This window comes from Staurois parvus, unplaced genomic scaffold, assembly GCF_062004578.1.
Source record: "Staurois parvus isolate SC_StPar_1 unplaced genomic scaffold, SC_StPar_1.0 ptg001221l, whole genome shotgun sequence".
In the NCBI taxonomy this organism is placed as follows: domain Eukaryota; kingdom Metazoa; phylum Chordata; class Amphibia; order Anura; family Ranidae; genus Staurois; species Staurois parvus.
The window spans coordinates 1241869-1254026 of NW_028319017.1; the positions used below are offsets into that span (position 1 = coordinate 1241869).

Here is a 12158-nt window from a genome sequence, read left to right on the forward strand (position 1 = left end):
CCAACAAGTGAAGCATCAACAGCTCCAACAACTGCACTAACTTCAACAACAACTACATCATCATCAGCTCCAACATCAGTTCTAAGTCCAAGTACAAGTGAAGCATCAGCAGCTCCAACAAATTCTTTAACCCCAACAACAGCTGCATCATCAACAGCTTCAACAACAGCTCTAACGCCAATGACAACTTCAACATTAGCAGCTTCAACAACAGTTCTAACTCAAACAACATCTGCAGCATCATCAGCTTCAACAGCAGTTCAAACCCCAACAACTGCAGCATCAACAGCTTCCATAACAGTTCTAACTCCAAAATCAACTGCAACATCAACCACTCCAACACCTTCTCTAACTCCAACAGCCACAGCATCAACACCTCCAGCAACAGCTTTAACTCTTTCAAAAACTGCAGTATCAACAGCTCCAACAATTGCTCTAACTTCAGCAACAACTGCAGCATCAACAGCTCCAGCAACAGTTCAAACTCCAACAACAACTGCAGCATCAACAGCTTCAAGAACAGCTCTAACTCCAACAACTGTAATATCAATAGCTTCAACAACAGTTCAAACCCCAACAACTGCAGCATCAACAGCTCCACCTTCAACAACAACTGCAGCATCAACAGCTCCGCCTCCAACAACAACTGCAGCATCAACAGCTCCAACAACAGTTCTAACTCCATCAACTGCAGCATCAACAATTCCAACAAAAAAAACAACTGCAGCATCAAAAGCTCCAACAACAGTTCTAATTTCAACAACTGCACCATCAACAGCTGTAACTCCAACAACCACAGCATCAACAGCTCCAACAATGGCTCTAACTCCAACAACTTCAGGTCCAAAGGCTTCTAGGACAACAGCAACTGCAGTGCCAACAACAACTTCAGCACCGTCAGATGCAGAATCCACAACTACTAAAACACTGCTTACAACTGCAGCAACCACAGCTACAGTACAACCTTCTACTACAACTTCAACAGCAGAAAGTACAGCAGCACTGTCTACAACATCGGCACTTACAACTACAGCAGCAATGACTACATCTAATACAGATATGACTAAATCAGCACAGACTACAACTGCATTAGCACACATCACTACTGCAGCATCTACAAAAACAGCACTGACTGCAAGCACAGAAACCACAACTTTATCCCCACAAAGTACAACTTCAGCACCTGCAACTACAGTAGCACCCACTGATGCAGCATCAACAACTGCAGCTCCCAAAACTACAACATTACAAACTACAAATGCACCATCTACAAATACAGTAGTACTTTCTACAACTACACCCACTATAACTAACTCAGCACTGACAACTGCTGTACCAACAACTACAGCAGCACTGACAACTAAAACGGCATCGAATACAACTGCAAAACCAAGACCTACAGCAGCACAGAATACAACATCAACCGCTGCAACCAGAACTACAACACCAACAACTACAATAGAACTGACCACGACTACAATACCAACAACCACAACATCAAAGAGGCCCACAAATGCTCAACCGAAAACTGTTAGCTATTTCGTTAATATAATAATGGATCTGGAATTCTTGGAAGACTATAACATTCCTACCTCCAGACCATACAAGGAACTCAGTGCGAAGATTAGGAGATATGTGAGTATGAGCATGATTGTTAGGAGTTCCTTAGCATTCATGCTTGAGGTGATTATAGCCGTATTAGTGCACTTGCAACAGAACCAATTGAGTACTGACGTGATACTTGTTTTATTTGCACTCTCATACAATTTTCAGGACAAGTTTCGGGGTATGTCCCCTTCTTCAAGGTCCAAGAAGTACTGCTTGGACCTTTAAGAAGGGGACATACCGTGAAAGCTTGTCCTGAAAATTGTATGTTAGCGCAAATAAAAAAAAGTATCACGGACAGGACTCAATTGGTTCTTGGCATTCATGAATTTAATCTTGCAGGCCAAGTGTAAGCAACCTGGATTTGGTGCCTCTTCCCACCAAGCAAGATGGGTCCTGCCCTGCTTCTTCTTGAGATGGGGTACACACATACAGTATCTGTCTTTAGGAGAAACTCTGCCATATTGTGTCCCATGAACTCCAGCGCTGAGGCCCCCCCACCTTGACCTACAGCCAGTTCTTCATATTACTCTTCAAGCATCCAGTACAGAACAATACAGTGCAAATGACCCAGAACTCATGAAGTCCAGCCAACTCTCCCAATCTCTCTCAATCATGAGTCCCCCTGCTGTGGGTTCTCATCCAAAGCCTCCAGTCAATCCAGCTCCGAAGGGCTCTCTCTCCTGCACAGGTCACAACTCTACATAGTGTAAGCCCGGGGTGACCTGTTCCCAAGCTCTTATCTTACTAGGGCTCCACTAACCGCCCGGGGGGAGGGGCCTTACTAAAGAGGAAACTAATTCCTGCCTACACAGGGGTCTCCAAATATGGCTCATGGGCCACAAATGGCCTGCTGCAGGATTTTATTGAGCCCACAGCTGATGTGTACAGTCTCTAACTTTGATAAAAGGAGGACCCTGATGTAGGGGGGACTCTGATGGGGACCCTGATATAAGGGGGAGGGGTTTGATAAAAGGAGGACCCTTTTATAAAGGGGGGGCTCTGATGATTCAAAAAGGTTCAGACAATTTATTTTTGTTTGATGTTTTTCTAATGGCTCAAGTGTTTCTCTGGCTTACCGTTAAAACCGAGAAACGATCAAATAAAAAATGGCTGGACTAACAGTGCAATCAAATTTCTAATTTCTAAATACAAGGCCTTTAAATTTTGGCATTACAAATCGATCTCATTAATTATATATATTTTCCTTGCAGGCGTATCTAATCATTATTCAAACGATGCCTGACTGTATTGGTGTCACTGTACATGGTTTCAGGTAAGTTAACCCAATGTTAATATGTGGGGGAGGGGTAGTGTACAGAAGTCTGGGTAAGGCCTCCCCAACGTCCGGCACTTGGCTTCCACCCAGATGTATGTGCATTTCAATTTCTGTCATAGGGATAATAGACTGTCAGCTCTTTCGGTGCATGGGCAAATAAAACATTATTAATTAACCACTTGCCTACCAGGCACTTATACCCCCTTATTTACCAGGCCAATTTTCAGCTTTCAGCGCTGCCGCACTTTGATTGACAATTGCGCGGTCATGCAACATTGTACCCATATGAAATTTTGATAATTTTTTTCTCACAAATAGAGCTTTCTTTTGGTGGTATTTAATCGCCACCGGGCGCTTTACTTTTTGCGCTATAAATAAAAAAATTGCAAAAAATTTGAAAAAAAAAAAAAGTTTCTTTGTTTCTATTATAAAATTTTTCAAACAGGTATTTTTTCTCCTTCACTGATGTGCGTTGATGAGGCAACACTGATAGGCACTGATAGGCAGCACTGATGGGCACTGATAGGCAGCACTAAAGGGCACTGATAGGCAGTACTAATGAGGTGGCACGGATAGGCGGCACTGATAGACAGCACTACTGAGGTGTCACGGATAGGCGGCACTAATATGGAGCACCGATAGGCGGCACTGATAGGTGACACTGATGATGGGTACTGATAGACGGCACTGACTGGCATCACTGCTGGGCACTGACTGGCGGCACTGACTGGCACAACCCCTGGGCACTGACTGGTGGCACTGACTGGCAGCACTGCTGGGCTGCACTGGTGGGTGGCACTGGTGGGCAGCACTGGTGGGTGGGCACAGGTGGGTGGCACAGGTGGGTGGGCACAGGTGGGTGGCACTTCTGGGCACAGGTAGGTGGCACTTATGGGCACAGGTAGGTGGCACTGCAGAGTGGCACAGGTGGGTGCACTGCTGGGCACAGGTGGGTGATCTGCTGGGCACAGGTGGGTGGAGCTAGTGGGCGCACTGCTGGGCACAGGTGGGCGGAACTTGTGGGCGGCACTGCTGGGCACCGATCATCAGGGCACTGATCATCAGTGCCCTGATGATCGTTGCCGATCCTCGCTCTGACAACTGCCGGTTCTCGGCAGTACTTTCCTCACGATCTGACAGCGTGAGGAAAGTGCAGCCGAGAACCGGCACTTGCATTTCCCTCTGATCAGCGTGTCATTGTACACCGCTGATCACACGGTAAAAGGCCGCTGTGATTGGCCTTTTACCACATCACGTGATCAGCTGTGTCCGTAGGACACAGCGATCACGGAGATCGCCGGGTGCGCGCCCCCTGGGGCGCGCAGGAGAGCGTGTTCTGGGAGGACATCATATGATGTCCACTCAGAACTGGCCGGCCGCAGTGCAGCCGTCATTCGGCTATCTGCGGTCGGCAACTAGTTAATTTCTCTATATTTGGAGGATATTATTATAAAGTGTGTGTACAGATAACATTTTTTTTGTACATTTGTATTGAACAGGAAAGAAGTAGATCCTCTGTTAAGTTTTTATTGCTGTCTGTATCACCCCTGGGGAGACTCACCCTCTGTATGGGTCCTGGTGACCAATGACACCTAGACAGATAGTGATGGGAAATCAAAAATTTTGAATAAGAGGTGGGAGGAAATCTTCCAATTTTGGCCGCTGTTCCGGGGATAACTGTCTAAATGGGAAATTTTGAGACATCTTCTTACATGTTGACAAGAAGTGAAGTGAAATTCCCCCAACAGGATACAGACAACAAAACATACTGTATGTTGACAAGGGTTTTAAATCTTCCCCACACCAAACAACTTGGAAGTTTTGGTTTTTCATACATTTTAAAGCAGTTCTTCCTTAAACTTTTTAACTTGGAGGAACCCTTGAAATAATTTTCTGTCTCAGGGAACCCCCGATAATTATTATATCTACAGCTCACAGTACATTAGTGTGAAGGTCACTGGGATGAATGCTCTTTACATTGGGGATTATTGGGAAGAATGCTCCCTACATTTTTGGTCAGTGGGATAAATGATCCTGACATTGGTGGTCAGTGGGAAGAATGCGCCTTACATTGGAGGTCAGTGGGAAGAATGCGCCTTACATTGGAGGTCAGTGGGAAGAATGTCCCTTACATTGGGGGTCAGTGGGAAGAATGCGCCTTACATTGGAGGTCAGTGGGAAGAATGTCCCTTACATTGGGGGTTAGTGAGAAGAATGTCCCTTACATTGGGGGTCAGTGGGAAGAATGCTCCTTACATTGGTGGTCAGTGGGAAGAATGTCCCTTACATTGGGGGTTAGTGAGAAGAATGTCCCTTACATTGGGGGTCAGTGGGAAGAATGCTCCTTACATTGGTGGTCAGTGTGAAGAATGTCCTTACATTGGTGGTCAGTGGGAAGAATGCTCCTTACATTGGTGGTCAGTGGGAAGAATGTCCCTTATATTGGGGATCAGTTGGAAGAATGTCACTTACATTGGTGGTCAGTGAGAAGAATGTCCCTTACATTGGTAGTCAGTGGGAAGAATGTCCCTTACATTGGTGATCAGTGGGAAGAATGTCCCTTACGTTGGTGATCAGTGGGAAGAATGCCCCTTACATTGGTGATCAGTGGGAAGAATGTCCCTTACATTGGTGATCAGTGGGAAGAATGTCCCTTACATTGGTGGTCAGTGGGAAGAATGTCCCTTACATTAGTGGTCAGTGGGAAGAATGTCCCTTACATTGGGGGTCAGTGGGAAGAATGCTCCTTACATTGGTGATCAGTGGGAAGAATGTTCCTTACATTGGAGGTCAGTGGGAAGAATGTCCCTTACATTGGGGGTCAGTGGGAAGAATGTCCCTTACATTGGTGGTCAGTGGGAAGAATGTCCCTTACATTGGGGGTCAGTGGGAAGAATGCTCCTTACATTGGTGGTCAGTGGGAAGAATGTCCCTTACATTGGTGGTCAGTGGGAAGAATGTTCCTTACATTGGGGGTCAGTGGGAAGAATGTCCCTTACATTGGTGGTCAGTGGGAAGAATGCCCCTTACATTGGGGGTCAGTGGGAAGAATGTCCCTTACATTGGTGATCAGTGGGAAGAATGTCCCTTACATTGGTGATCAGTGGGAAGAATGTCCCTTACATTGGTGATCAGTGGGAAGAATGTCCCTTACATTGGGGGTCAGTGGGAAGAATGTCCCTTACATTGGGGGTCAGTGGGAAGAATGTCCCTTACATTGGAGGTCAGTGGGAAGAATGCCCCTTACATTGGGGGTCAGTGGGAAGAATGTTCCTTACATTGGAGGTCAGTGGGAAGAATTTCCTCTTACAGATAACTAAAAAGATCAGTCAGTGGTAACCCATTTGCAAGGCAGGAATTTCTTATTGCTTATGGAACTCCTAGCAACTTGTGGAGGAACCTTAGCATTCAATGGAAGTTTGGTTGAACAAGGCTGCTTTAAGGGTGTCAATGTGCATGGTCTGTTTGTCGGTTCCCACATGATATATAGTACTGGGTTTATAGAAAGAGGAATATGTCTAAATGACCAGGAAAAGGTCAGAAAAATTGAGATATTTGTGTGTGTTTTCTTTACAGACGAGGCTCCACCATCGCCAACACTTCTGCAGAATTCCCGACTAGCAACCATACTGATATGGGAGTACAGGAAACGTTTGATAGAAACGCGGAAGATGATAACAGCACCATGGGGGGAATTCATCTCTTTTTTACAAATACAACAACCCCAGGTAGGGGAAACCATTAAAGATTACTCATTATGTACATTTTAAAGGTAGCATAGAAACTGTTATCGCACAAAAAACTGGAGCATTACCAGAAATACACATGTAAGTAAAAGGCATGTTTTAAGACATGAAGTGAGTTAATAGCAGGATTACCAGGGTAAAATGAAGAGGAAAAAGTGTGAAAAAAGAAAACTAATGCAGCCACCACATCTAAGAACCGGTAAGCTGCAATACAATAAATTTATGTTCTTGGGTTTAGATACGCTTTAAGTTATATCTGCTTAAATGTTGCCTTTCCTTGTTCCTCCAGCGCCCACACCTACAGCAGTACCAACTACAACTGCCCCACCTACAACTACAGAAGTACCAACTACAACTGCCCCACCTACAACTACAGAAGTATCAACTACAACTGCCCCACCTACAACTACAGCAGTACCAACTACAACTGCCCCACCTACAACTACAGAAGTACCAACTACAACTGTCCCACCTACAACTACAGAAGTACCAACTACAACTGTCCCACCTACAACTACAGAAGTACCAACTACAACTCTCCCACCTACAACTACAGAAGTACCAACTACAACTGCCCCACCTACAACTACAGAAGCACCAACTACAACTGTCCCACCTACAACTACAGAAGTACCAACTACAACTACAGAAGTACCAACTACAACTGTCCCACCTACAACTACAGCAGTACCAACTACAACTCTCCCACCTACAACTACAGCAGTACAAACTACAACTGCCCCACCTACAACTACAGAAGTGTCAACTTCAATTGCCCCACCTATAACTACAGCAGTACCGACTACAACTGCCCCACTGACAACTACAGCAGTACCAACTACAACTGCCCCACCTACAACTACAGCAGCACCAACTACAACTGTCCCACCTACAACTACAGCAGTACCAACTACAACTGCCCCACCTACAACTACAGCAGTACCAACTACAACTGCCCCACCTACAACTACAGAAGTACCAACTACAACTGCCTCACCTAAAACTACAGAAGTACAAACTACAACTGCCCCACCTACAACTAGAGAAGTATCAACTGCCCCACCTACAACTACAGCAGTACAAACTACAACTCTCCCACCTACAACTACAGCAGTACAAACTACAACTGCCCCACCTACAACTACAGAAGTGTCAACTTCAATTGCCCCACCTATAACTACAGCAGTACCAACTACAACTGCCCCACCTACAACTATAGAAGTGTCAACTTCAACTGCCCCGCCTTCGACTACAGAAGTATCAACTACAACTGCTCCACCTACAACTACAGCAGTACAAACTACAACTGCTCCACCTACAACTACAGCAGTACAAACTACAACTGCTCCACCTACAACTACAGCAGTACAAACTACAACTGCCCCACCTACAACTACAGAAGTGTCAACTTCAACTGCCCCACCTACAACTAGAGAAGTATCAACTACAACTGCTCCACCTATAACTACAGCAGTACCAACTACAACTGCCCCACCTACAACTATAGAAGTGTCAACTTCAACTGCCCCGCCTACGACTACAGAAGTATCAACTACAACTGCCCCACCTACAACTACAGAAGTAACAACTACAACTGCCCCACCTACAACTACAGAAGTACCAACTACAACTGCCCCACCTACAACTACAGAAGTACCAACTACAACTGCCCCACCTACAACTACAGAAATACCAACTACAACTGCCCCGCCTACGTCTACAGAAGTATCAACTACAACTGCCCCACCTACAACTACAGAACTACCAACTACAACTGCCCCACCTACAACTACAGCAGTACCAACTACAACTGCCTCACCTACAACTTTAGGAGTACCAACTACAACTGCCCCACTTACAACAACAGGAGTAACAACTGCAACTGCCCTACCTACAACTACAGAAGTATCAACTATAACTGCTCCGCCTAAAACTACAGAAGTACCAACTACATCTGCCCCACCTACAGCTACAGAAGTATCAACTACAACTCCCCCACCTACAACTACAGAAGTACAAACTACAACTGCCCCACCTACAACTACAGAAGTACTATCTACAACTGCCCCACTTACAACTACAGCAGTACAAACTACAACTGCCCCACCTACGTCTACAGAAGTACCAACTACAACTGCTCCACATACAACTACAGGAGTACCAACTACAACTGCCCCACCTACAACTACAGGAGTACAAACTACAACTGCCCCACCTACAACTACAGAAGTACCAACTACAACTGCCCCACCTACAACTACAGGAGTATCAAATACAACTGCCCCACCTACAACTACAGCAGTACCAACCACAACTGCCCCACCTACAACTACAGAAGTACCAACTACAACTGCCCCACCTACAATTACAGCAGTACCAACTACAACTGCCCCACCTACAACTACAGGAGTACCAGCTACAACTGTCCCACCTACAACTACAGAAGTATCAGCTACAACTGTCCCACCTACAACTACAGAAGTACCAACTACAACTGCCCCACCTACAACTACAGAAGTACCAACTACAACAGCACCTACAACTACAGAAGTACAAACTACAACTGCCCCACCTACAACTACAGCAGTACAAACTACAACTGCCCCACCTACAACTACAGCAGTACAAACTACAACTGCCCCACCTACAACTACAGAAGTGTCAACTTCAATTGCCCCACCTATAACTACAGCAGTACCAACTACAACTGCCCCACCTACAACTATAGAAGTTTCAACTTCAACTGCCCCGCCTTCGACTACAGAAGTATCAACTACAACTGCTCCACCTACAAGTACAGCAGTACAAACTACAACTGCCCCACCTACAACTACAGAAGTGTCAACTTCAACTGCCCCACCTACAACTAGAGAAGTATCAACTACAACTGCTCCACCTATAACTACAGCAGTACCAACTACAACTGCCCCACCTACAACTATAGAAGTGTCAACTTCAACTGCCCCGCCTACGACTACAGAAGTATCAACTACAACTGCTTCACCTACAACTACAGAAGTACCAACTACAACTGCCCCACCTACAACTACAGAAGTACCAACTACAACTGCCCCACCTACAACTACAGAAATACCAACTACAACTGCCCCACCTACAACTACAGAAGTACCAACTACAACTGCCTCACCTACAACTTTAGGAGTACCAACTACAACTGCCCCACTTACAACTACAGGAGTAACAACTACAACTGCCCCACATACAACTACAGAAGTATCAACTATAACTGCTCCGCCTAAAACTACAGAAGTACCAACTACAACTGCCCCACCTACAGCTACAGAAGTATCAACTACAACTCCCCCACCTACAACTACAGAAGTACCAACTACAACTGCCCCACCTACAACTACAGAAGTACAAACTACAACTGCCCCACCTACAACTACAGCAGTACCAACTACAACTGCCCCACCTACAACTACAGAAGTACAAACTACAACTGCCCCACCTACAACTACAGCAGTACCAACTACAACTGCCCCACCTACAACTACAGAAGTACCAACTACAACTGCCCCACCTACAACTACAGAAGTACCAACTACAACTGCCCCACCTACAACTACAGGAGTACCAACTACAACTGCCCCACCTACAACTACAGAAGTACCAACTACAACTGCCCCACCTACGTCTACAGAAGTACCAACTACAACTGCTCCACCTACAACTACAGGAGTACCAACTACAACTGCCCCACCTACAACTACAGAAGTACCAACTAAAACTGCAGCACTGCCTAAAACTGCGGCGGTCACAACCACAGCTTCTACAACTGCAGGAGCACTGACTCCAACATCATCAGCAACTACAGCAGCATTGACTACAACTATGTTAGCACCATCCACAACTTCAGCACCTACAACATCAGTAATGAGTACGGAAACCACAACTACAGAAACACAAAGTAGAACTGCTGCACCCACCTCAAAAGCAGCACCACCTTCAACAGCAAAAGCAACTACAACTACAGCGGCTCTGACAACTGCAGTGACAACAACTGCTGCTACACCAACTCCAGCAGCACAGAATACAACTTCTGCAGCTACTACTACAACAGTATTGATGACACCGTCAGCAATGACCACGACTACAATACCAACAACTACACCGGCAATTAAGCCCACAACTACTAGACAGAAAACTGTGATCTATTTCTTCATTATTATATTGGATCTGCAATTCATAGAAGAATATAATATTCCTACATCCACACCTTACCAGGACCTCAGTGAAAAGATTAGGAAATATGTGAGTATAAAAACAACAACAACAACAGCAACAACAAAGGACGGGGATGGGGAAATAACAGTGTAACAAAGTTTTCTATGTTGCATTCCACATAGTAAAAAAAGAAGTACTTTGAACAAGTGCAAACATTTGAATGCAAATGTTGTACAGTGTAGCAGGAGACTGACACCAAGTCGTATCAGGACCAAATCAGGTGTCAGACCTCTTACAGTATATATTCACACCAAAGGCGGACTGACCATTCGGAACTCGGGCACTGCCCAAGGGCTCGGGGTCAGTAGGGGGCCCCATGAGATACCCTTGGTATTTCATAGGCTTTTTTGGGTGTGGTTTGAGGGTGGGCGAGGACACAGGAATTCCATGATCCCTTATTGCCCGGGGGCCCCATGAGTTGTCAGAAGGCCCCTGATTCACACACATACAGCCTAACTGGGTAGAGCCCTACCACTAACTAATCACAAATGGTTAGCACATTAGAAATCTAACCAAAGTGCAGATCTTTGTTGTTGCTCCCCTGTAGGAGAAAATAATTCATAGGACAGTTTATATGCTGCAGGACAAGATGGAGCATTATCCCCTCAGAGATAGTCCTCCAGCAAATCAATAATGTATTACAACCTAGAAGGCCAAAGAACAGTTTGCTCAAAAGTTTGCATCCCCCGGCAGAAATTGTGAAATTTTGGCATTGATATTGAAAATATGACTGATCTACCAAAAAATGCTCTTTTATTGAAGGATGATGATCCTATGAAGCCATTTATTATCACAGAGTTGTTTGGCTCCTTTTTAAATCATATTGATAAGAGAAATCACCCAAATGGCCCGGATCAGAAGTCTCCGCCCCATGGATGAGAAGTCTCCGCCCCCCCAGATCAGAAGTATCCGCCCCAGAGATCAGAAGTATCCGCCCCAGAGATCAGAAGTATCCGCCCCAGAGATCAGAAGTCTCCGCCCCCAGATCAAAAGTCTCCTCCCCCTGGAATGTTTGGCCTTGGTACAGACACACAAGGTGACACACACGGGTTACAATGCCAATTAGAGGTTAATGTCCCACATCGGCGGCTTTTTAAATTGCAATTAGTGTCAGTGTATAAATAGTCAATGAGTTTGTTAGCTCTCACGTGGATGCACTGACTAGGCTAGATACTGAGCCATGGGGAGCAGAAAAGAACTGCCAAAAGTCCTGTGTAACAAGGTAATAGAACTTTATAAAGGTGGCATTTTACCCTGTGTGTGTCTCCTTGTGTGTCTGT

The 12158-nt window shown here is 45.4% G+C and overlaps 1 protein-coding gene across 1 annotated transcript in view; it reads left to right on the forward strand.

The window, feature by feature from the left end:
* The first annotated feature begins 740 nt into the window (after nucleotides 1–740).
* The window catches only part of LOC149438075 (uncharacterized), a 51828-nt gene continuing 40410 nt past the window's right edge, over nucleotides 741–12158 (forward strand). Inside the window, exons 1-4 of the mRNA XM_089660294.1 lie at nucleotides 741–1635; nucleotides 2820–2881; nucleotides 6461–6612; nucleotides 6920–10905. Coding sequence (XP_089516420.1) covers nucleotides 817–1635; nucleotides 2820–2881; nucleotides 6461–6612; nucleotides 6920–10905 — 5019 coding nt within the window. The 5' untranslated portion in view covers nucleotides 741–816. The remainder of the gene's footprint in view (nucleotides 1636–2819; nucleotides 2882–6460; nucleotides 6613–6919; nucleotides 10906–12158) is intronic.